At 36.9% G+C, this 24,726-nt stretch overlaps 1 protein-coding gene across 2 annotated transcripts; it reads right to left on the reverse strand.

The window, feature by feature from the left end:
- Positions 1-1,371: 1,371 nt before the first annotated feature.
- Positions 1,372-21,830, reverse strand: LRRCC1 (leucine rich repeat and coiled-coil centrosomal protein 1). 2 transcript variants are annotated; one of them, XR_012672317.1, is made up of 19 exons: positions 21,608-21,830; positions 21,220-21,425; positions 20,807-20,872; positions 19,872-20,039; positions 18,133-18,302; positions 17,823-18,032; positions 16,840-17,042; positions 15,890-16,076; positions 15,404-15,552; positions 14,047-14,251; positions 10,752-10,891; positions 9,245-9,446; positions 8,039-8,224; positions 6,623-6,797; positions 5,725-5,888; positions 4,619-4,868; positions 4,321-4,458; positions 2,286-2,421; positions 1,372-1,672 (listed from the first exon to the last, which is right to left on the reverse strand). XR_012672317.1 is itself a non-coding variant. In XM_075141579.1 (19 exons), exons 1-19 carry the CDS (start codon positions 21,664-21,666, stop codon positions 1,550-1,552), a joined length of 3,096 nt encoding a protein of 1,031 aa, XP_074997680.1. In that variant the 5' UTR covers positions 21,667-21,830; the 3' UTR covers positions 1,372-1,549. The 2 variants fall into 2 exon arrangements, 1 of the variants encoding a protein (XP_074997680.1); XM_075141579.1 differs by having other exon boundaries at positions 4,660-4,868.
- Between the last annotated feature and the right edge of the window lie 2,896 nt (positions 21,831-24,726).

Genomic DNA, 24,726 nt, shown 5'->3' on the forward strand with positions numbered 1-24,726 from the left:
CTGTCAGCACGGATTCAAAGCAGTCAGTCATGAAAGCTATATCCCACCTTAGCTGGGAGTATACAGTACCACAGAGTGAATGCCTCCTCGTTAGTGCCGATGGCTCCGGTCCTTGGTGGTCTCCAGGGCCAGGTGCAGGAACTCTGGATGCAGGGAGCCAGAGCTGAAGCAGGCGTCTTCTTTCTGCTCCCTCCCACAAATTTGGGATCTTACCCTTTTATAAGACTGTGCAATTTCTAGACCATTCCCAGCCCTCCACCTCCACCCTTGGACAACGTTATTGTGCGAAGCGGGGCGGGGGTGTTGTTTTCCCAGGCTACTGCAGGTGCCTTATTCACTTGTTGGGCTGTTTTTTTATTTTGCTTCACTGCTGCTTCCTTTCTTAAAGCAAAAGCAGTCTGCCAGCTCTCAAGGTTGTGCTTTTTCACTGACCATCAGCGAGTTGTTTTTGGTGCCCTGGCCTCTGCTTTCAACTTGTGCCCATGTTTTCAAGGCCTTTGTTACATCCCACGTGTAAGCGGCACCTCATAACAAGAGGCAGCTGGTATCAAGCTCTGGTTCACACAGCAAGTTCTCATAACAAGTTGATAACGAGCCCAACAGGCCTTGCAGAGTTAGCCAGGAGCCTTTTACTAGCACTAGTACTTTTACAGGGCTGCTGGGTGAAATGCATATACGGTTATACCACAGCAGTGTGCTTACGCCTGGGTTCTGAACAAGCTGATGGTAAAGTCGGCTTAGTGGCTTCTGTCATCCTTGGCACAACAGGACTCTGCTTTAGAGACTGCGAGGTGCAAGGTGGGAAGAAATAGCTCCACCTGGTGTAACAACAAATAACAGGTTTTACTACTTACTATTTTACTTACTACTGCAGCATTAAACACTTCAGAGTACGGTGTGGTACAATAACAGTTTAGGATCTTCTGGGAACAAGCAAATGAAATATATGCTTGAGTTCAGTGGAGATGGTGAAGTCTCCATCATGAAAGAAGAATAATAATCATATTAACATAAGGTTTATGATTAGCTTCCAGAAGAAGCTGTTAGTTTATTATCTATTTTTCAAAAGCCTGGTAGGAAGCCTATTGCTGTAGAGAACTGAAACATGCTGCCAAAAAAACACTCTAAGTTGCAGGAGTCATGCATTCTTCATCAACAACAACAGATTAAACTTATTTTCAGGTAAATTCTTGGATCTCATTACAAGAATCTTTACCCCAGTGAAGGAAACCTTCAAGCTCTTGTCTTTGGGCCTTTGCTTCTACCTTCTTTTCTCTTATAAAACATGCTGATTTCTAATTTCATATGATGCTTTTCATCCATATATGTGTTTTGATCCACTTCGACAGAACAGTTAAAAATAACCGAGGGTTAGAAATAACTATTTATTATGAAAATATTGTACAAATATTTATGTCCGATTCCTGAACCATCAAAATATATCACAAAAAATTTATTCTCTAGAAAATAAGGAAAAAAAGTGCACTGTAGTGTGTGTATTTGCTTAAGTTTGTGTATTAATGCATACACTAAAAACTTGTATTAATCTTCAAAGATCTTGTTGAATATCATTCAGTGCATGTGTAAGTCGTCTTATTTTATGTTCCATGGCTTTTTTATTGTTTGCCATTTCCTGTAGGAGCTGCCGCATTTCTTCTTCAACATAGTAAACCTGAAAGAGCACACAGAGATCAAATAGAATTCTTGCTTTGCCTTAATATACCTAAAAAACCATACAATCTTGGCAATTTTTAACACTGATAAACAAAGAGGTATATGCTTATGGTTAAATAAGCAATGTACAACTTTTGACACTGGATGCAGTAGCAGAATTTTGCTTTAAAAAACATTCATTTGCTAGGAGATAGTGAGTAACGTATCAAAACCAAAATACCTTCTATGCAAAAAAAGCACCAGTTGTCACACTAAGGAAGAATGCAGTATATAGCAGGAACAATAACTGTTAACAACTGGCATAGGTGAGTTAAATGGATTATCTAGCATAATCATCATTATTCTTGCCTGTGTAGATAAGGAAATGTTTAGCTATTGACTTGTAACAGCTACGTAGCATGCAACTTTACTTTGCTTGAATACAAAACCTCATGATGGTACAGTTCTAGAGATTTTCTTGCTGTGCAAAGACTGAACACTAAACCAGGGCTGTTTCCACCCAGAGATTAGCTAGATAGATACAAACAGGTGACTTCCAAGCACCACTGTTGTAGCAGCTGTAGAATAAAAATGCAAATACAGCAAACATATAAATTTAGTATTAAAATTACTTTTTCATTTGCTGCTTCAATTTGTTTTTCCTTTTCATTTGCCAGCTGCAATAGTTCTTCCTGATGAGCTGCCAACATTGACTCAAGTTTTTTTCTAAAAGCATCATCCATTTCATGAAGCTTTTCCACAGCAATCCTAAAAAATGATTAAAAAAAAAAATCACACTTTTGCAAACAACTGAAGTATTTTGCTTTGCCCAATTCTGCCTTTGATAAGGTTTTAATAACACAGGCACAAAGACAATTATTCCAATATCTAGCATCAGAAGACATCCTGTTTTATCAAGTATACATTCTAGTTTTATACACAGTGTTTAGGGCTTCTGGCGTTCCTCTTAGCAGAAGCATTTAATCACTAGCGAAGAATACGAAGATTTGGGCTTGCTACTGTCAACAGGGATAAGAACTCTACCTGTTTTCAAACGAACTCCACCTGTTTTCAAACATCTACTTATTATGCTTTTGCTTCCTGAGAAGTCAATAACTGAACTATGTGATTCTGTAAACAGCCTGTAAGCTTGTGTCTCACAGAAATAGAAAAGTGTCTGCTTCACAGTAGTGAATCATTTCCTTAACTCCAAGCAAATTCTGCTTTTAGGGGATAATTCTAAAATACGTAGCAACAGAAAGCAAGGCAAATTATTCCACTATACAATCAATCAATTTACACCAAGATTTTGAAACAAAACAATTATTTGGGACAAAATTTCAGTTTCACACTACTGATCTTCCAACAATTCTAAAACCTAGTACTATTGACTATTTGTGGTGGTTGTTTTTGTGTTTTTTTTTCTTGTGTTGTGGTTTTTGTTTTGTTTTGTTTTTAAATCAAACTTCACCATCAAGGTATTTTCTTTCATTTATTAATCAGATGACCTTCCTTAAAATAATAGCGAAAGTGTAATTAAAGTGTTTAATTTAAAAATGTAAAGCGAAAAGCCTTAGTCATACTAGCTTATTCCTTCAGTAACAGTGTGGTTATCACTGCTAGATAAATATGCAGTCTTATTAACTAGCTAATCTTTTCTTAAGAATAGGTGGGAGGAAGGAGGAAAAAAAAAGTGAAAGGGACCAAAGAATATAAAGTAAAAATCATACTAACAATCTAAGCTCATCACAGGCAGCAGTCTACCATACTTCTCTATAATGCCATAAGCATATGAAATAACCGAGCATCATCTAAGTCCCTGACTATTTTCTGGGTTATGAGTATTTGTTTCTCCATCATCTCATATTTACTATTACCTGCTCAAAAAAATTGACAGTACAAGAGGAATAATAAAAGAAATTAAAAAACCTGTTGCTACTTGTATGGGAAGAGAATGACAAGTAACTTATAAACAGTCTGTTTGGCACAGACAGAAATATTTATTAGTATTGTTGTGATAAGTATTGAGGATCTGTCCTCAATTTCCTACACAGCGCAGAAGGTATTTTCATCATCCTGCACAGACATTTGTGAAGCACTGTGGCCTCTCTCGTAAGCCCAAATGCCAGCCACAGTTGCTTGGCTTGACCTGTGATGTGCAACCAATTTATCCCATGCATCCTGGTCACGAGCTAGAAGGTTGACAGGCTCATGCTCAAAGAAATCCTGCTACAGAATGAGACTGTGCCTCACGTGCACAAGCATCTTCACTGCCTGACTCCAGCCAGCATGTGGGATGACTGTGTAAGAGTCTCTATCATGTAAGCGTGACATGGAATTTCCTCACAGAGGTAAACCAAAAGCATTGTGGTGGAATGGATGCATGAGGCAGGAATGAGTAGTAGGCTCCGATTATTTTCAAAGAAAATGGGAACATAGTTAAGAAGTTTAAAGGACGAATGCTGTAACTGAATGCTAGTTCCACAAAGTCAGTCACCTGTATAGCGAGAATTACTTCTACATACACTGTTTGCAGGAACTAGGCTCACCAAGTACTTAAAGTATTACGCATTCTTTCACCATATAATCAAACATTTTTGTATACTTATTAACAGTGCAACTCTATACTAACTAGGCAGTCACAAAATAAGTTATTAAGGTGTTCACCTCTGAGTTTGAAGACTTTTATTTCTCTCTTCAATCAGCTTCTTCTCTTTGATATCAAAGCTCTCCTTCATTTGTTTAACCTGCACCTCCAGCTGGCTTAATAGCTCTCCTTTACCTTGCCACTTCTTTTTCAGTGCACTGAAAAGAAAATGCATATATTTACAATGAATGTAGATACCACTTCTTAGGAGGGCGGGAAAAAAGTTTTCCATGCTTCCATTTTTCCACATTTCTGTGGGTTTTAATAGCAAGCAAGTACTCTCTGAACATAGAATAACTTCAGAGCAGTGTTGCATACCATTATGATCCCAAAGAATTATTGCCACTTGTATGTATCACCTGTGTGCATTCTTAATGTCATCAAGTTCTACTTCTTTTTCTTCTAGCAGTTGCTTTAATTCCTCTTTTCTTTCATTTTGCCTTTCTAATTTTTCCATTAGCTCTTCAAATTCAGCAGCTTTGTCATCCAACTGTACTTGAAAAAATTTCTGAGCTTCCATATTTTCTTCATGCTGTTTTCTGATTTGTTTATCTTTTTCTTGTAAGCCCTTTAGAAGATAAACATTTTAGAACACAGAAACTCCCTTCATTTTAACTTTATTGTTACCCTTTAAGAGTATTTGTTTAGTCTATGCTGGAATAAAGCAGAGATGGACATGTGAAAGTTTACTCTTCTAAACATATTATATGAAAAATACTTAGGTAAAGTGATAGCCAGTTAAATAATCTTATCTGAAAGAAGTCAGAATTAAAAAAAAATATTATTAAAATATAAATCTGAAATTGAAAGCGAGTTAAGAGTTATTTAGAACTCTAATACAACAACTTATTCCACACACACAAATCGCTAAGCTGACATTCTGTTACGTGGCTGTATAATTTAATGAGTAACACATCTAACCTTGACTGACATAACATGCTATAAAACTTCGCTCTGCTTAATAAGCTGAAGTCTCTAAATGAGATGAATGGAATTAATAGAACAAACCATAATAGCTCTGCTGTTAAAATATTGATTTGCAAAAACAGAATAAAGAAAAATATTTACATTGTAAAATAAAACTGAAGCAAACTTTTCTAATTTTTTTTTTCCTTTTCTTTTCAACACACAGGAAGAATTACGCTATCCTAGTTTTTCCTCTCTCAAAATCATTATCAAGAATAACTTGAAGCAAGGCAAAAGAAAGTCTTTACACAAATATGGTTCAATGACAGATTCAAAGTAGCATCTCTGTACATCAATAAGGGCCCTCTTCTGCTCTCAGTGAAATCAATTGCCACTGACAGCCTGATTGTGCTTTCTGAGTTGGTAAACTAGGAGTGCAGAGCCAGCTTTCATTACAGCCTTTACAATAACTTTCATTGCAAGTCTTAAGCAAACAAGTTGTCAGACATGGCACTTACTTCTTTTAATCTCCTAATTGTTTCTGTCTGGTCATCCACTATTTTGTTTTTAATTCTTATGGTATCACTGTCCTGTTCCTTTTGCTTTTTTAACATCTCAATTTCATTCGTTAAAACTTCAATTTTTGCTTCCAGTTTTCCCCGATCTTGAGCAAGATGAGCTCCTAGATAGAACAGGATATCACACTACAGCACTCATTTTACAGATGACTTCAGGATGTATAATATAAGGGGAGGGGGGGAGGCGAAGGTAAGAACCACCTTAAAAACCAAACATGACCTTTTCGCTCACTGGAAACACCGTAGGGCTTTAATCTGTCGGTAGGTAACACTTGTAAGAGGAAATGCAGAACTGAAGGTCTGTATTTTATCCTTTGAAAACTTCTCTGATAAAAGTCAGCGCTAATTCCTACAGACCCAGCCAATCTCAAAGAACCCACAAGGTAGTACTGAGTCACATGAATCAAGGAAAAATGAAAAAAGCCCAAGCTGTTTTTCACCTAGTATTTAATATTTTTTTTTTTTAAGATATATACTGAAATTTTCACATTAGACTTATCTGATAGACAAGTAGCATTACATAACACTATCTACATATCTTGTTTTCCTAGTTTCATATTTAAAAGTTCTTTGTATAACATTATGGTATTTTGACATTTTGGGGAAATAGATAAACTGTAGTCGCAACTAACTCCCACAACTGCTGTTCTAGTTCTTATAATGGCCTGCGTACTACAGAAGTTCTGTTTTTGCACATCATCTTTACAACTGGATAAGATCAACACAGCATCCAGAGACGCTGTCATGATTACAACTATACCGGAGTGTTTATTTGAAAGGTGTGACATTGAACACCACCATTTTTTCTGCAAAAGAAAAAAAAGAAATATTATTTTACCCTGTTGTGCCAACTCTTGCCCCCATATTTTTCTTTCCATTTTTAACCCATCAATCACAGATTCCTGGGCTGTCAGCTGAGAAATAAGTTTTCCATTTTCCTTTTTCAGAAGTTCAACTTGAACAGCCTTCTGTTTGTCCTCCTCAATCACAGTTTCAAGTTCTCCAGTTCGACACTGTATGAATGAACATTAGAAAAAGACAATAAGATCCTTTAAAACAAGTATTCAAAATTTCAAATCAATACTAAGCAGCTAGGAAAGTAATACTTATATACAGCGAATTAAGTTAACTGAGGAATATTCTGCTTGCATACAGGGTTCTATCTGCATCTTTTCCCAGTAATGAAACACAAATGTTTGCTTCAAATAGACATACTTCAATCCCAGAAAACTGTAAAGCTGATTTCTAAATAGCCACCTTAAATTATCAATGCCATTATAAAAACCTGTTTAGAATTATAAATGCAGAAGTCAGAAAAAGAGAAAGTCAAGTTATTAAAAACCAAATCAAATCAAAAGAAAACAGACAGAAGCTGGGATGAACTTCCACTTCCCATGACAAAGATTTATCTTCAGTTATGCAGGCTACTTTTTGGTTTAGAGATTACAGCTGTTTAATATAGCTATTTTTTAATTTTGTTTTTAGCAGCTTCACTGACTGGCAGAATCCTATTCTGTATAGCAACACAATGGTTGGACACTCCAACAGCAACACATAGGGAAGACATTAGGAACAGCTGTGCAGGGGTTGTACTGCACAGAAGTTTTTACATAAAGACGGACTGGATACATACCTGGACTGGATCACACAACAGTTTAAAAGTTATGTTCCTATGATTTTTAAGAATTATTTACGGACAATGTAGTACTATAATACGTTTCCATACGGTGATCAGTAGTGTAAAATAAAGCAACTGTGCCCACAGTAGTTAACATTAAAATTAGACAATTAGTAGATACTAATACTGCTAATTTAATGCAACTCTCAGAGATACTAAGCTGCTAATAACTACACTTGATTATTTGTTCAATTTCATTTTTACTTCATGTACAGTGACCACTGCAGAACCATATTCCATCACTTCAAATTTACAAAGGGTGAAGGTTATTAATGTAGGTTTTTAAATCTCAGTTTAGAGTGACCACTTGCATTATATACAAACTGCTAGCGCTCACAAGACAAGGAGTGCACTTCTGAAGACATGAATGAGTCTAGATTTTGCTGTGTGGGGAACAGTGTTTGTAAGAAATAGAAGTGTAAGATGCAAGAATAAAGGCTGATGTGGAGTACTATCTTTTAGTGCAACAGGAAACGTGTCTTTCAGTCAATCTACCTTGCATGGAATTATTACTTTTATAAATAAAATATTACCAAAAAAATCATATATATAGTTGAAATATTTTGAAACAAGTACCTTTAGGTTTGCTGTAGCTTCCTCATTTGATTTTGTTAATTCTGCAATCTTTGCTTTCTGTTCTTTCACTATACTTGTCAGGTCTTGGATCAGACTTGCCATCTCTTTTTCCTTTTGTTCAAACTCAAAGAGGGCTCGTTTATGTTCATCTAGATCAGCAGCAACATTTTCAAAACCCTCTTTTACCTAAAGTTTTGTAAGATAAGACTTGAAAAATGCTAACATTTGGAAAAAGTGTGTATGCATACACACAAATGACATTTGAATTTCAAATAAAAGAAGAAATAGAAGTTCATCAACAGTATGTGAAATTAGTGAATATCTGAAATTGGTTTTCCACCAGTTTGTTGGTGATACTTCAACTCAAAAAACTGGTTCTGCTCAGCTACAAATTTGTTTAAAAAAAAAAAGGAAAAAAGAAAATCATGGGTGGATGGGAAGCAGAACAGAAAAACCATAGCTTGGGAAATGAAAACAATGCCTTGATTTAATCTCATTGTTAAGATTAACATTAAAATCTGGAAAGAAGAACTTAAAATTAATTCTATTTTTTTTCCTTGCAAGAGAAAGATTGGAAAGGTGAAAAAAGAGTCTTTTCTTTCTCCTCCTATGCATCCAACTGATTTCAAATGAAGAAAACCAAGTTTAACTGAAGGTGAAGCATTTAAAATTTTATTTCACTTAACTTATTTCTATGGCTAGTGTTCACATTATTTTATATGTTATCTAAGGAATTTAGTAAGCAAGTTTTGAATTTGAATTTCAAAATGCATATCCAAAATTCGATTTTGAAAAGGTAAACAATAGGGAACTTTATTATTAAATACACTAGTATATATGTAACCATAACCTTATCAAAACACAAAGGTTTTTACAATACTTGAATATATTCTTATAGAAGGTCAACATCTTTTAAAAGAAAATAATACCACCATATAGAAGCTTTTCTAATTTCTTTTGATTAACTTCTACTTATGAACAAAAAATGCTGGGTTTTTTTGAGTGCTGACTTGGCATTTGGTGTCTATGTTATAATCATTGATATTTCAAAGCTTACTACCAGTATTTTTAGATGAATCCTTGGAGCAAAGACCTTAAGGATCAAAAAAACCCCAAACGTAAAACAAAAATGTGTTGGTTTTGGGGGGATTTTTAAGAGAACTACAACTCCACTTAGTTTGAGATTAAATGTTCTCTTAGTCTTACCTCTTGAAACCTTTTTGCTTCAACAGTTAAAGCTAAACGAAATTCATCTTCTAACTCTTTGTACTTCTGGTTTAACATATTAACTTTCTCCTGAAATTCTTTAATACGCTGTTCATGCCTCTGCTGCTCTTTAGCCACTTCTTTTGACAAAGCATCTTGAAATTCAGGTCCATTTAAAGCAACTCGGGTTTCAAGTTCTTTCCTGAAGTTACCAAAGATATACTTGAGACAAGAACTGCAGTATCTCACAATGCTGTTCCAATTAATTTCCTTAGTATTTCTTAAAAAGGATAATAAATTACATAATAAATGGCATCAATTCCTTAGTTTCACAGACAGATTTCAGTCTTCTATGACAATGGCCCTGGGATGAGGAAAAGCGTGTTGACTACTGTTAAAACACCCAAAGGAATAACCTTACTTTTTAATTCAAACTTTTGTAGAAATTATTCAATTGCTCTTTTGCTGTTAGTTAGCATTTGTTTGCTTTGCTGTTAACAAAAGATCTGGAAGAGACGTTGGAATCAGGGAAGAATCGGGGAAAAGCACTGTACAGCCAGATACCCTCTTTTGCAGCCATTCCCTTCACCCTCACCCAACAACTGTTGCTTCTCACTCAGACCCAAAACCTGAAAAACAGCAACAACGGGGACCTAAAGGGTTCCAGGATAAGCCTCCGTCCTGTCTGGAAGCATCCCTACAGGAGAATGTTGAAGCAAAAGTACCCTGTACTTTAAGACTATTCTGTTAATCTGCTTTAAAGCACAAACACGAAACATACCCGCTGTCCTTCACATTACATCTTTCAGAGATTTATGAGTTCTCAAAAACATAGCTATCAGATTCTTCCCATCTAAACCTGCAGTTATCTTGGTATCTGAATACATTTATCCTTGTAAAATTTACAAAGTCTAACCAGCTTATTTCATTAATAACCTCCCTCACATACCACGTGCCACTTGTTGCTTCAGTTTGTACACATATTTGATTGTATTAGTTAAACAGTATAGAACTTATGTTCAAGTATTCTCCAAAAAAAGGAAATCTTGAAAGAGGAAAACAGCCAGGCAAGCCACCCACCCAGCCTAAAGCAATATACTGTAGAAGCTGACTTTTTCTGGAACACTTTGTGTTATTGTAGTATATGCAGATCTTCAGACAATAATTCAAATGCAATTTTATTTTTATCTGATTATTTCCCGGATTAAAGATCAAATATTTAAAATAAAAAGTTCAGCCATATAATAAGACAAGAACCTATCAAATGAAAGGCCGGAAGAACACAGTTGCCTACGTGGGCTTTTGAGTCAGGAATCTACAAGAAATGAAGATATTCTGAAGTGAGCAAGACAATGAGTGGGAAGACATCTACTTTTTACAAATACCATCTCTCCCATTAAAAAAAAAAAATCAAACAAAACCACACTTTGCAGAACGCATTCAAACAAAACGTTTGCAACACTAGCACCTCTATTAACTTGTGAAAAGAAAACAGAAGACCCCATACCTTTGCTCTTGCTCTCTTAATATAAGAAGTTCATGTAGTTGTTTTACCTTCTCCTTCTGTTGTCGAAAAGATATTCGAAGTAACTGTACTTCTCGCTCATTCGCTGATGCTTTAAGCTCTGCTTCTTGCACCTGTTTCATCTGTGTAGAATTCATAAAGAAAGGAACAAGATTTTCTTAAAACTGTAATCTATTCTTCATGTCTCATACTAGAATACAAAGGAACAGGTGCTTTATTAAAGTTTTATACGTGTCTACCTGGGCCATTATCTTTACAGCATGCTCCACAACTGTCAGTATTTTTCAAAAATATGGAGTTTTATTATGTTACCTAGCCCAACACAAAGGAAGGGGTTTTTCGCTGTTGTTTTTTTTTTTGTTGTTTTTCCTTTTTTCTTTTTTTACCTAATATATTTTGTTACACTTGCAGAAATTTAAGACAAGACATTTAAAATTAAGTCTTAGCTTAACTTACAACAACACAAAAAAAGCAATTTTCATGAAGAACCAAGGATGTTTACTTAATTTATAAAGAAAAGTGTCCTGCAGAAGTGGAACAAGTGTATTGGCAGAATGATTTCCTCAATTACAAACTAATGCTTGTATTAGTTTCAAGCAAAACATTTTTAGCTATATTCAATGTAACTTTTTTTTTAATACTCCAGTTACAAAAATCTGTATCTTTCTGAGTTTCAGTTTAAAGTTGCTGAACAGAGCTGCTTTCTAATGGTTTTATGAAAAATGAAGAATCAGTATAAACACCAGGTGGCATACTCCACTTTTTCCATCTGATGCAAGCTTTTATGAATAATTCCATTTTATAAACTTCAGCCTTTTAATACAAAGCTGTCTTTTCTGACTCAACAAGTAGGAAAAAAAAGATATGAAAAAAGTTATAAAAAGGTTTTAATTACTCATGAAATGGTAATTCAGAATCAAGACACTTCAGAAGATTGCAAGTTAGAACATGCAACAGAAACAGCAGAGGTGATGTTAACAGAGATATTCTCACTCCTAATCATTACTTGTAGCATTCATTTCAATCCTTTTGTGCTTAGTCAGTGAGCAGTAACAATTTAACTATCTTGTCCACCTGTCCTCCAAAGCAAAGCAAAGGGTCTCCCCATTCTGTACTTACACAAATCTAATCACTTTGCTTTCCAGAGTATCAAATCTGTGAATGGTTAATGGACTACTCAAGATTACGCTGTCAGTTAACTAATGGCAGAGCTAGAACGCAATAGAGACAACCCAGTTTACTTTCCAACTCTCACAAGAAAACAAACAAATGCCCCCCAACCCTCACCAAAAAAAAAAAATCCCAAATCTGTTTTCTTTCAGAATTCCATCATAAACGTCCCCTCAACTTGATTTTTGAACAATCAATCAAAATGAAAAATAAAAAAATTAAGGAACAGCTGTATGGAATGTCCTGCACTGACAAATAAAACATTGTTTCCAATGTTTGTCATCTCCTGCAATGTCCGTTAAGATATGTAAGTGTTGCTGCATGTTATGAGTTCCAGCTTGAGAATGCTAGAGGTACCTAAAAGTTCATACAGTAACTTCAGCTGTATGCAAATTGTTGCGAGGCTGGAGTATGAAGCTAAGTTCTCATGTTCTACATGCTAAGCGTCTTCATGAGTAACATTTAGATGCACCCCACTGTATTCCTGTTGTTTTGTGGAGGAAGTGAAGCAATTCTCTCCTAAAGCATTCCTGCAGCACTTAAAAACAAAAATTTCAAGTAAGAACACATGCAATTTTAAAGACTGCCAGAAAATAGGGTACATATTTAGATGCACAGTAACTTACTTATCTTGAATCCCTTAAAGAAGTAATCTAGTAATGACGAGTGAAATCCTTAAACAGTGACTACCTAGAGTAACCATAATTTGCCACTGAAGCCAACTTCCAATGTGTATTGTGAGAAAGTTCTACAAAATATTCTAGAATTTGTTAATCTTAGAGTTGATAAAATAAGCCAAAGGTATATTAAATCTGAACATTCAAAACGAGAATTTAGTTTCTAGAGCATCATGATTATTCTTTGAAACATAATTATTCAAGTATTTGCTACAGGATCTTAAAGACAGGAACAAAGACCTTCCCTTAATAAAGTTTTGCAGTTAATAAAAATGATGCTACTACTATCAAAAGAGATGACTTATTTCTACAAACTCATTAAAGGAAAAATAAAAACCTCATACACCAATAAGGTTATTTCCTTTCTTATAGGAAAAGAAACAAAACAAAACACCACTCTCCTCTCCTCTAAATCACTAAATTAAGTACTTTTCAAAGCGACAAGCAGATACCTGATCTAAAGTGAAGATCAATTCTAGATCCATAATAGCTCTAGGGTATTTACAGGTAAGGAAGAAAATGGAAGAGCCACTCGGGTGCCTAAACAGGAGCCTGAAGTGGAAGGTGGCCAATCCATAACTTGAATGGCACTTGCAGTTTGGCTGTCGGCACACTCCCCGATTCGGTTTCCTTTCAGGGTATCTGAGCGACAACATGTCCTAGAGCACCATACTAGCAGTTCAGAGACTTTTCAGGACAGATATATTAGGATTCAATTTCTGCAAGTGGTGACACAGGAATGGGCTGAAAAAGGATTATAATCAAACAGTAGGAATAGATGTTGGAGGATGCAGCATTTGGCCACTGAAAATTCACCGGTTATTCAGTCAGAAATAGTAGCAGTATCTAGTCCAACATCTTGATCTTATGTATTTGTATACTGAACAAAGTGCCTCAGACAACAAAAGCATCGTTATCTTCTCCAGCTGTAAAAACAAAACCAAAAAATTCCAAGCAAACAACAAAAAACCCCCAAACAACCAGAATCTTTAAAATAAGTTCTCAGCAATTACTGTTCCGTTCTCATTGCAATTAAAAGCATCTAATTCTTTAGATCAGCAAAAAACCCAGAACCACCAGATTTCCATCCTGCTAGTAAGATCTTTATTGATTTCAGCAACATTTTAGAAAACTTGTCTTTGTTACTGTATATTTTCAGAAAATATCAACTCTTGGTGTTAAGTAGATAGGACTTGTTCTCCTTTATCTTAAGGCCACATCACATGACATACTTCTATTTATAAAAGACATTAATTGACAATTAAAATGCATACTTGTTATTAACTACTACTACTATGTAGAAAAAAAGCCCCAGCTTTTATTGTGGAAAACTCAGACTTAAGGCTTGTAAAATCTAGTGTTTCTTAGTATCTAGGACTATAGTAGCCATCCTGTTGCAACTGTATTATTTACTCATGAAAAATATTTACCTCTGTTGTTCGTTGCTGCAATCTCTGTGTCTCCATCTTGGATAGTGTTTCTTCTAAAGCTTGCATGGCCTTCTGATGTTCCGCTTTTTTATTTCTTGCCTGATTTAACTCATTAGTAAGTCTTTCATTTTCACCTTTCAACTGCTGGACATCTGCTTGCAGTCTTGCTTTAACATCTCTCTCTTTCAATATCAATTCCTTTAACCTGAGAATAAATGCAATAAAGTTATATTACAAACATTTAGTATTTAGTCTGATGCCAAATACATTGAGAAAAAGACATTAGCAAGTGCTGTAGCACTGCATCTTGTTCTTTGCTGAGTTTTACTATTTACAGCACTGTCATGTAAAACCGTTTAAAAAAAATATGTAAAATGTTACTGAAGTCATGTGTAGCATTACTATATGGAGCTTCATTTTAAAAGAAACTAAGCCGGAGACAACCTCATAGATAGATTTTTAAGAAAATAACATTCCATTTTGCTTTATACAGAAGTTGAACACATAGTATCAATTTGTAATTTAATAATTTTCTTCAGAAAACTTTGAAATAACCCTAAATATTCTAATAATTTTTGATATAAGATCTATCGCAAAAGAAAAGGAACATAATAAACCTCTTATCCAAGGTGGTAACAAATAAAGGTGGGATGTGAACTGAAAACAAAAAGAAAAAAAAGGGGAAATAATCACAGTCAGTCATGGATGGTAACTCAGGAAGCACTTGGCTTGTTTATTCCTTACAAGAAAGAAAATATATCTTTGATAAAGACAATGCAGTTAAGAAAAAGACAAATAGAGCGGGCATCTCCAATCATAGCTGACAACAAACAATGCTTTGTTAGAAGGGAGAACTTTTGAAAAAAAGGATGCTGCTCAGAACTTACAAGGATGATGATAGCAGTCTATAGGAAGATATGCTAGGCCTGACCTGCACAACATACTGCCTATTGGCCAACTCCGGCCTGCCAGAAACATCTTTGTCAGGTGCACTGCACAGGCAAAAAAGAACGCTGTATGTATAGGTGGAAAGGGAGATTGGGAATTGGAAGCTTAAGGTACGATACAAGACAGCTACTAGATCTTGAGCTGAAAAAGAAAGTACAATGATGATACAGATTGCTCGGAAAGTAATGGCTAGAAATGGAGGTAAGTTACATATTGAGACAAGAACAGGACGAAAGCTGCAGAAAGGAATTTCATTAGGTAATACCAACAGAAATTCTAGCACTACTTCTTGATGCATTATTTTCCAACTATATTGTTTAAAGCTGTTCTCATTTCTTAAGCCTGTAAATTTGTCTTGAATTAAACAAAACAAAATAAACTCTTATACTACAGCACTCTGTTTCCCTACCTGTCTGTGGTGTACACAGCCATACTCTGAATATTCTTTTCTTCTTTTGCATGTTTCTGTAGCTCTCTGACATGCTCTATTAGTTTCTTCTCTGCTTGCTCTGCTTTCCACCTCCTTTCTTTCTCCTGATCAAGTTCTTGAATCAGCGCCTTAGCAAGAATGTGGTAAGCATCAACTTACTAGGAAACATTCAAACGTAGCCAAAAATGACAAACAATATTCATAATTGTAGAACAAGATTTTTTTGTCTTTCTGAAATTCATGGATGATAGAGGAACGTGCAAGCGACCAGGCCAAAAACCCCCAATAAAAGTGAAAGAAAATAAATGCTCTTCCAGCTGACACTACAAGAACTCCACTATTTTTTGATACTATCTACACGCAATTATTTTTGTCACCTCCACTTTTAAAGTTTCACCAGGAGATATATGCTTGGCTTCAGGTGAAGACATACTCATATTTAACTTGAAATGCTGAAAAACATACTCGGTATGTTGATTCCTCTGTGGCATTTGAATTAATTTCTTCTACTTTTTCTATATTACTCTGTCTTCCAGTTAATATTTCAGCTTTTCTTCCCACTACTTCCAAGTCTCGAGTATCCGATGAAGAATTGGGATGAGAGTCTCTCTGACTGGAGCGTGGGCACTTTGAGGAACTCTTCTTCTCTTCCCTATAATAGCAGGACATCAAGGTATATTTAAGAATATGCAGAGTTTAAACAGTAACAGGGGATTCAGACACTTTTACAGGACAGATTTTATAGTTCTGTGTAGAAGTTGAATTGTACAGAGTTCAAAACCACGTATCAAATAATTTGCAAGCAGATCATAAAGCAAACAGCTAAATTCAAATCTTCAGCTGTAAAAAACCCATGTAGTACTACTAGATGCTATCTGAAAAACATCTTATGATCACATAGATACAAAAATTTTAGAGAAGCAGAGTAGCTGTAGAGCTGCAGTGGCCGACTAAACTAATATATTCCAATTTATATCATCATTTATTCATCACTTCTGATATTTACAATATAAATCAAACAAATTACTACAGCATCCTCAGTTTCATCACAAAATATGGACCGTTATATTCTTGACCACTGATCTGACACCATGAATCTTTTATTTTTATTTTTTAATGACTCAATTCTTCTGTCACCACAATTTAAAACAAAGACGAAAATATAAGCTGTTCGAATTCTGAAAGTGTTTGTTTTAGAATCTTAGTTCAATTTCCTTTTCACCTAACAACATAAAATGCTCATATAGGGAAATGACTGAGTGAAGCCTCAGTAACTAGTAATTTTTAGAGCATTATTAACAGAGCTAATTTACCCAACCTACCACTTCCAGCAAAATGTTTCAAGTCAAACTACGTTCACTCTGACAATATTCAGCTTAATTAATTTTGGCTTTATATGGCAAACATTGGGATACCTGTCAGTTATTTTGTTCTTAAGATGATTCGCATGACACCTAGTAGATAAGGTAGTTCTACGGTAAGTAGGGATCTTGCTTCTTTTCACAACCTTTCTGTTGTTCTCTTTCCCACTCTCATTTTCGCTCTCAGAAGTTGGATCTGTGTCTCTCTTAGCTTTGAGAACATTTGGAGGAGCTTCCCTTCTTGAGGTATCAGATACCTAAGAACAGATCATAGTTCTATCCATACATTTCACAATTTCTAATTGGTTAATTTCTAACACTTATTCATGTGCTATTTTTAAAAAGTTCACACAAAATAATTTTGATAGAAGTGTAAATAATTGCTTCCAAACAACCTCCTTGCTAAAACATTTCTTTGTTTTAAAGATAAAATAAACCCAACAGAACAGCATGCTTGAGAACATACAGTTGTATCTTTTTGAAATACCTGAAGTTTGGTAAAATCCATAGGCATAGAAGCTTAGTGCAAAATATAAAACGAATACAGCACTTAAAACCAAAAAAGCCTTGCAAACATGCAAGGTACAGCAAAAACTGTTACAAAAACATACCTGACAAACATATCAGACCAGCTTGACCTATTAGAAAAATTAATTTTCACCAACTCTATAATCCAGGTATTTTGCTGCATTTCATATTTTACTCTGGTTCAGTTACTATATTGATGGCTTCAGGGTAAAAAAACCAGAAAACAATTTTCTAATATAATATGATCAGATAGTTCTTCTAGTCCCATACACTATGGTTTTTATTCAGTATGAAAGTTTTCATGATTCCAAGTGCAATCTTCAGTCTTAAAGACTTGTTTTTAATTTATTCCCCGTTTCTCAAAATTATTAAGAACACATTAGCACGAAGTCAGCACATACACACAAACAGAAATACTCCAGTCTGTCCCAGCAAACTTTTGCATTATCAAAAGGTACACCTCATTTTACAAGCAAAACTTTCTCTGCAATCACAGAAAAAAAATTCACCTTTTGCAGTATCTGTGAAATTTGATCTTCTATTTTTTTAATCCTGATCTCACTGTATATTTTATCAAGTTCAGCCTTCTCTGGTTCTGAAGATGAGACAAGCTCTGTAGAGGAGCTGATGGCACTTTGTACTGGTATTCTTGTACGTTGACGAAAATGAGCTAACGCCTGGTCGATATGCGGTGTCACCACTGGTAAGGTAACATAGTTCTATGAAAAGGAAAGACAACCCTTGTAACATTAACAAGTTGCATGCAATATAAAAATAAAACGTATCAATTTTAAAATCAGTACACATAAACTATGGCACCTGATCTCTGGATGAGGGGCACCCAGATGAAACCAAACAGCCCAAAATGTCTTCTAAATACTGCAAATCTGAACAGTTTTCTTCTGCTGGGTCCACTAGTTCACCAGAAATATTTCTTCCATCTAAAGCTGTCAGTTGGGGCAACGTCTGAAGAACAGTTTCTCTATAACCTTGAAGAAAAGACCACATTTAAATTTAAATTAATCTCCAAAAGAGATGTCTACTGTATTTTAGGTACCCTGTCATCTTAAATTATTCATTGTATTTTTAATAGAAGAAAAAAAGTAGAGGGTTATCTACAAGTGTCTCACCTTTCCCTACCCATAAGGCTTTCAACAGACAACGTTACAGAACAAATTAACTGGGAAGCTGCCTGCCTAGTCCTACACGAGGATTTCCCCACCACCATCAGCACACTGCAGTTGCACAGACCACCTTTTAATATTGGCCTCCTGCACCAAACAGTTGTATCAAGTGCAAGGGTAGAAAAATGTAATGGAAAAGCCAGTTCTGAAAGGGCTTAGATAACTTCATACTTTTTCAGTGAATGAAATAAGGCATTATGAAACTGTAAAGCATTGAAGTTAAATTTCTTTAAATTAATAGAATTGGGGCTTTTGAACATTGCAGTTTCGAAAGTAAGTGCCACCAAAGAGGTAGATATGAAGAGGTATGGAAACACTTACAGAAGAAAACTAGTGGAATTTTCAAAGTTACCCAGATAACTTCAATAGTCCTGTTACTGCTTCCATGGTGCCTGAATACATTTGTAAAACTTGTTCATGGGTGCTTTTGAAAACATTACTTAAGACCTTATTTGGCTTCCCTCAATTATCTCTGAGGGGTCTTTCTAAGAACTGTACACATATTACACCTGTATCAGTAACATGTTCAGGATATGGTTGTTATTTTGTATTATTGTAATTCCTACTGTTCTACTCTTTGTAATGAAATTATCTTTGAGCTGTCCCAAAAGTATTAATCCTCCACTTCTAATTATTTTCCTGTAGGAGATTTTCCCCTCTCTTATACACAAACAAAGAAAACAAACAAAACTTGCAGCAAAACAGGATGCTACAATTTAACTTGGTTGAACACGGGGTGTAACATTTAAATGGTGCGAAAAACCTACCCCCAAAGCAGAAGCTCTAGGCAACGCAACTGCAAGTGATGTATCCACATGCATTCCTCCAACTTGTCTCCGTGCTGCCTAGTGAAACCCCTGCCTACTATTTTGATGAAAATGCTGATTACTGCAGAGCATCCTACAGTCTGTCACTGCTTACTGAAGCTGTGGGAAAAGGAGGAAAGGCTAATAGTGCTTATTACTGATCTTCCTCTTGTGGTCTCTACCAGAAGACGACCATCTACTTCCCACACCTGCCCTCTTTCAATATAGTTCCATATCTCTATGTACATTCTTCAAATTCTCCACTCACTCACCTTATAATATTAATACTCCTTTCCTCCTATTTCTGCAATACCTTCTCCTCCCATCACTCTTTGCCTATCTCCCTCCTTAACCTAAAATAATATGTAAAAAGGTGAGCCTTATCAAAGCATACAAGTTAAAATTTTGAGAATATGCCTGGGCAAAAAAAAAAAAGATTTTTTTTTTATGGAAAACAAATTAATTTTGTCAGAATTTAGATTTCTGCAGGCTGGCCAGTTTATGAATTAATTTGCAATTCAGAACCTGGCTCACAGCACAAAGTATCTACCTAACATGAGATCCATACCTGCTGTGCGACAAACGGGATTGGCTTTTCCATTTTTTTCCAGTGTCAGATTCGTCAAACAGAGCAGCCCCTTTGTGCACTGAAGTAAGTGATTAATATTGTTTACACAGTTGCTGTGAAGGTCAATATGGCTAATCTTATGACTGGTTCCATGAAGGCTCTGAAATCCTGAAAATTTGAGAAAAACCATAAAACAATTATTTCTGCTACGATCCTAGACTAATGGCATTTTGTCGAAAAATACTCAGTAAATAATACATCATAACTGGAAATGATGTAACAACTTTTGCTCCATATCCTTGTCTACATATATTAATTAGCTATGGTACACTACCACACAGTACAACACTTAAGCTAGTTATGAGAGCTAACTGTAAAGAAACAGACTGGTTTCTAACTGTTAAGAAGCATGTAAAAATAAACATTTTGCTTGAAGTTCCTTTTTATAACTCAGTTCATCAACAAAATTGTTACCAATGTTCTTTTAAATTTTCTATCACAAACTCCCTTGATTCCATAGCTTCAAATCTTAGAAGCAACAATTGACCGTTTCAACAAATAGATTTAGAAGAGAACTTCTATATCATGTCCAAAGTTGCATTTTTTCCCTATAAAGAGCAAAGATATGAATCTTCTGGAAATATCTTCCAAGACTATTGCATTTTTCACTTTGGAAATAAGTTTGAAATGTTTACTGTACTACTTTGTGAACAAGCTCAGCCTCGCCAAATACAGGAGAAAAAAATCCAGTTCAGAACAACCCTTGATGTTAGCAACTTGAAAGCTGAGAGCAGCAGCAATTGCCACCTTTAGTGGCGTCACTCAGCCAATTGGCTAAACTACTAGAAACTTCTAAAAACACACTTGGTCAAGTTTTTCAAAGTTAAAGTGAGGCAAACGCTCTTTATTCCACTGCACATGCCAAAGTCACTTACCAGAGAGATCGTGTATGCGATTATATGACAAATTCAGTATAGTTAAATTAAAGAGTTTTTCCAGTCCTAAAGAAAATGAGGAAAAAAAGAAACAGTAAGATTTCAGAAGAACGCTCTGCTTTCATCAAATCAAAACTTGCAAAGTAAGCCTTTAAAAATCATAACTACAAATTATGACAATAAATGATAATCACAATACAAAAATGAGTTTTTCCTTCTAAATTAAGGCATTTTGCTATAATAAAGCTTACAGAGACTATATACTCTTTTTAAAATTTACATAATAATGTTTAGTAGCTCATACTAACTTCGTATAACCTTAATTATATGCATACTTTCCAGAAGCAAGCTTTAACACAACTTTTAGAAAAGCTTCATGAGTTGCTAAATGGACAGAAATAAATACTGCAGACCCTCCACTTTCGTTATCAGGTTACAGGATAAGCTTAGGGTGCGCAGATTAGCCAGGGAACTTAGCCCCTCGATCCGGCGGATTTGGTTCGATGACAGATCCAAATGCTGCAGATGCCGGAGGTGGCTGAGCCCTTCGATTCTGGCGATGCGGTTACAGTGCACGTTCAGCGTGTGCAGGTCCGAGCTCAGGGAGACCTCCAGCAAGCTGCCAAGGAAAGGCACCCGCCATCAGCCGGGCAGCTTCATTCCCGGGCCGCTCTACCCAGCGCCGCGCCCCCCCCCGCTCCCCCGCCAGGGCCGCGGCCTCCCCTCGCCCCAGGGGCCCAGCTCCCCGCGCCGGCTGCAGAGAGGCACCAGCCCCGCCTGCCCCTCCGGCACGCTCCTCACCTCTCAATGCCCTTATCCATGAGGCTGAGCTCGCCGGGGATGGCGCGGTCCCCCGCCATACCGCTGGGTCACCCGCACAAACCGCCACCCCACTTCAAACTTCCCTCGCTCCCAACGGCCACGCTCCGTGCTTTACGGCTGAGACGCAAACCCCTCACGACAACCCTGCAAAGAGGCGCCTCCCCGCCTTTCTTCCCGCCTCCCGCCGCCTCCCGCCGTGAGCACGGCGCACGCGCGGAAGGGGAGGCGGGGCACCTGGGCGCACGCGCACAGCAGGAGGCGAGGCCGCCGCCCGCCGATGGCGGGGCAACCGCGGGGCGGGCCCCCTGCCGCCCCTGGGCCGCCGGAGGGGCCGGGCCTCCCTGCCGCCCGGCAGCGCCCAGCGGGGAGCCTGGGTCTGTGAACTGGGCTGCTCTGAATTCTCCTCAGGGGAGTGTTCGGGGGCTTTGACTTTTTTTAGGGCTGATACCCTATTGAGTGTTTGCGCCAGTCACAGCTGGAGGCTTGCCAGTGGCTCGGGCAGGCCTGGCCACAGATTCACTCCGTAGGAAGAGGCATTTTCTGGGCGGTAGGGCTTCAGTCGACACTTGGAGGGTTGACTGCCTGCTCATGGGCCTGCCTCTTAACGGCCAGTGTGCTGCAGTCTGGGGCTCCCACCCCAGTATTTGTGCATGGTGTGACCCCCGCCAAATCCCGAGGAGCCGCAAAGTCCCAGGGCTCTGTTCGGAGTTTCTGCTGGCCGCAACTAGGGGGTCTTGCTCAGCATGGCCTGCCTGCACAACAGGGAGAGCCTCTGGGAGACCAGAGGCAGTGACAAGGCACTGGCTGTTGCAGTACAACTAGGATTTTGAAGAGAAATGTAGTTAAAGGTGAATTTTGGTTAAAGTTCAATAAGGCTGGACCGAGTGTCCTAACGGACTTCCTACTTGGACTAGGCGCTGTACTTGCTTTTTTAATGTAAGTGCTATTGTAGTAGCTCTTTACAGTATGTTACTGTTACTGGCTTTTTGTCAAGAATGGTTTTATTCTTCAGGGTACTATAGTGTCACTATGTAAGCCTACAGTACAACCCTGAGCGTTTGATGTAGAAAATACAGGCCTGTCCCCATGGGGGGTGGCGTGGATTAGATTTCATCTAACCGCCTAAAAATAGAAAGGGAATCATTTCCAGTGGGCAGTTCATACAGCCATTGCTGTGATTAGGTGAGTCTCAACCCATCTCTTGCTATTTACTACAAGGGAAGCCTAACAAAGTAGACACCTAGTTTTTAAATGTCTACATTTACACAGATGAGTGCTGTCGCTGGCCGTGCTTACCAGCCACTGATTATTAATATCCGTTAACTGCAAAAAATCTATACACTTTTCTTTACACATTACAGCCCACCAGAGAATGTATACAGCAGCTCACGCAAACACACTTAAGTTGGTACTTTATCAAAGAGAAATACTTAAGTAAACTCTATAGCTAGTATGAACAGCTGTATGGGATGCAAGTGCAAACATTGTAGCATGTCACAAAACAGTGGCTTTCCGCATGTTTTTTAGTTTGTCATTAGCTGACTACTATGTGAGGCCTCTTTCTTGATCAGTAGTAAAAATAGAATGATATATCTGCTAGGAAAACAAATAGGTCCTTAAGACTTATAATAAAATGCAGATGTATAACAAGTTTGGTGGAGTACCAGGAAAAAAGGATATTGCTAAGGCAGGAGATTGTCATGTACCTCTATGTGCAGACTCATTTTCTAAATAAAAGTTTGTGAATACATCATGGGGTCCAGTGTGGCAGATGGTAAACTGACTTCTGTCTAATGGGACTTACGGAAATCCTTGAATAGCTGTTGAGCTCCTTTCAGAAGGTAAGGCAAAGAAAACTACTTTAAAATGTCATATGCACCACAAAAGGTGAGCTAAACAAGAGGAGAAAAAAAAGGAGGATTGTAAATAAAATTTTTCAATTACATTAAATACAGTATGTCCCTTGACATATGCCAAGGAATATTAACTATGACTGTTTTTTTCCTAGAAGTTCTCTTCAGGTTTTTCCTGTGTTCCTCTTCTTTATCCTTGCTGAATGTTGGCAGCAGGAAACTTCTTCAGAGACAACACAGAAGACTATTTATTGAAACTTTGCAAGACAAATTAGGTTCTAATTTTTGCTACATCTTCTCCCTTTAAAGGATTTGGGATGATGCAGAGATAAGTCAAAACCATGCCTGAAACACTGTGTAGTTAATTGAAAAGGAACTAAGTAAGTGTTTTAAAATCTGGCAGTATTTAGACAGATGGGCTTCTTTCTAGGCTATCTAATCAGTGCGTGGATCATAGGAAAGATTTAATGAATACACACAGAAAATTCTTGACAAAATTGAAATCGAGACTCTTATCCAAGTACATTGAAATTTGGTTAATTACAATTAGGAGGTAATAGATATCCATTTTAGGCAACAAAAATATTCTTCCATTACTTTTCTGTATTGGTTTCTCTCTTAAATTTAGAGAAATTATAGTGATAGAAGGTATCAGTCATGATAAGCATTAGATAGTTGATAATGAAAAACTTGACACTGAAGGCTAAAGGAATATTGAAAGAAAATTAAAAGGGAAAATCCTAAATGCTAGGAGAACTAGAAATGATGAGCTGAAATTTCAGCTGTTATATAGCACTCTCTTGACCTCATTTTACTGTCAAAGAGAACTTAGTAGTTGGCACTCAAATGTCGTCGTTCCCTGTTGACTATAAAAATTGCAGTACTTTGGCATTTTATTTTGATGATGATATAACCTTTCAGTCTACTCTGCGTATCAGGGGAATCTTAGGCTTGTCTTACAAACGTGTCTAGGTTATTTTAATCATTTATCTTTGCCCTATATTCAGTGGTTGAGTCTCTGGGTAATGTCATCAAAGTGAATGTGGCCAGGTATTAAGTATATAGTTGGGTGTGAGGCAGGAGACACTGACATACGAGACTTTGAGATAATCATATAGACTGTGGCAATTTATCCTCTCAGCTAGAAGGAGAATTTGGAAATCTTACAGAAAACCTGGGAAGTGAATATTTATGATGTGCTTCAGAAGGCTCTACCCTTACATATTGAAAAAGAAAGCAGTTTGG

This window comes from Calonectris borealis, chromosome 2 (genome assembly GCF_964195595.1).
Source record: "Calonectris borealis chromosome 2, bCalBor7.hap1.2, whole genome shotgun sequence".
Classification (NCBI taxonomy): Eukaryota; Metazoa; Chordata; class Aves; order Procellariiformes; family Procellariidae; genus Calonectris; species Calonectris borealis.

Coding starts and splice junctions, on each gene's coding strand:
- LRRCC1 (XM_075141579.1), bottom strand. CDS start 21,666: ATGGCGGGGGACCGCGCCATCCCCGGCGAGCTCAGCCTCATGGATAAG. Junction 18,033..18,132: donor GCCCCTCATCCAGAGATCAG/GTGCCATAGTTT, acceptor TCCTTTTCATAG/AACTATGTTACCTTACCAGT. Junction 1,673..2,285: donor TTGAAGCAGCAAATGAAAAA/GTAATTTTAATA, acceptor GTGCTCTTTCAG/GTTTACTATGTTGAAGAAGA.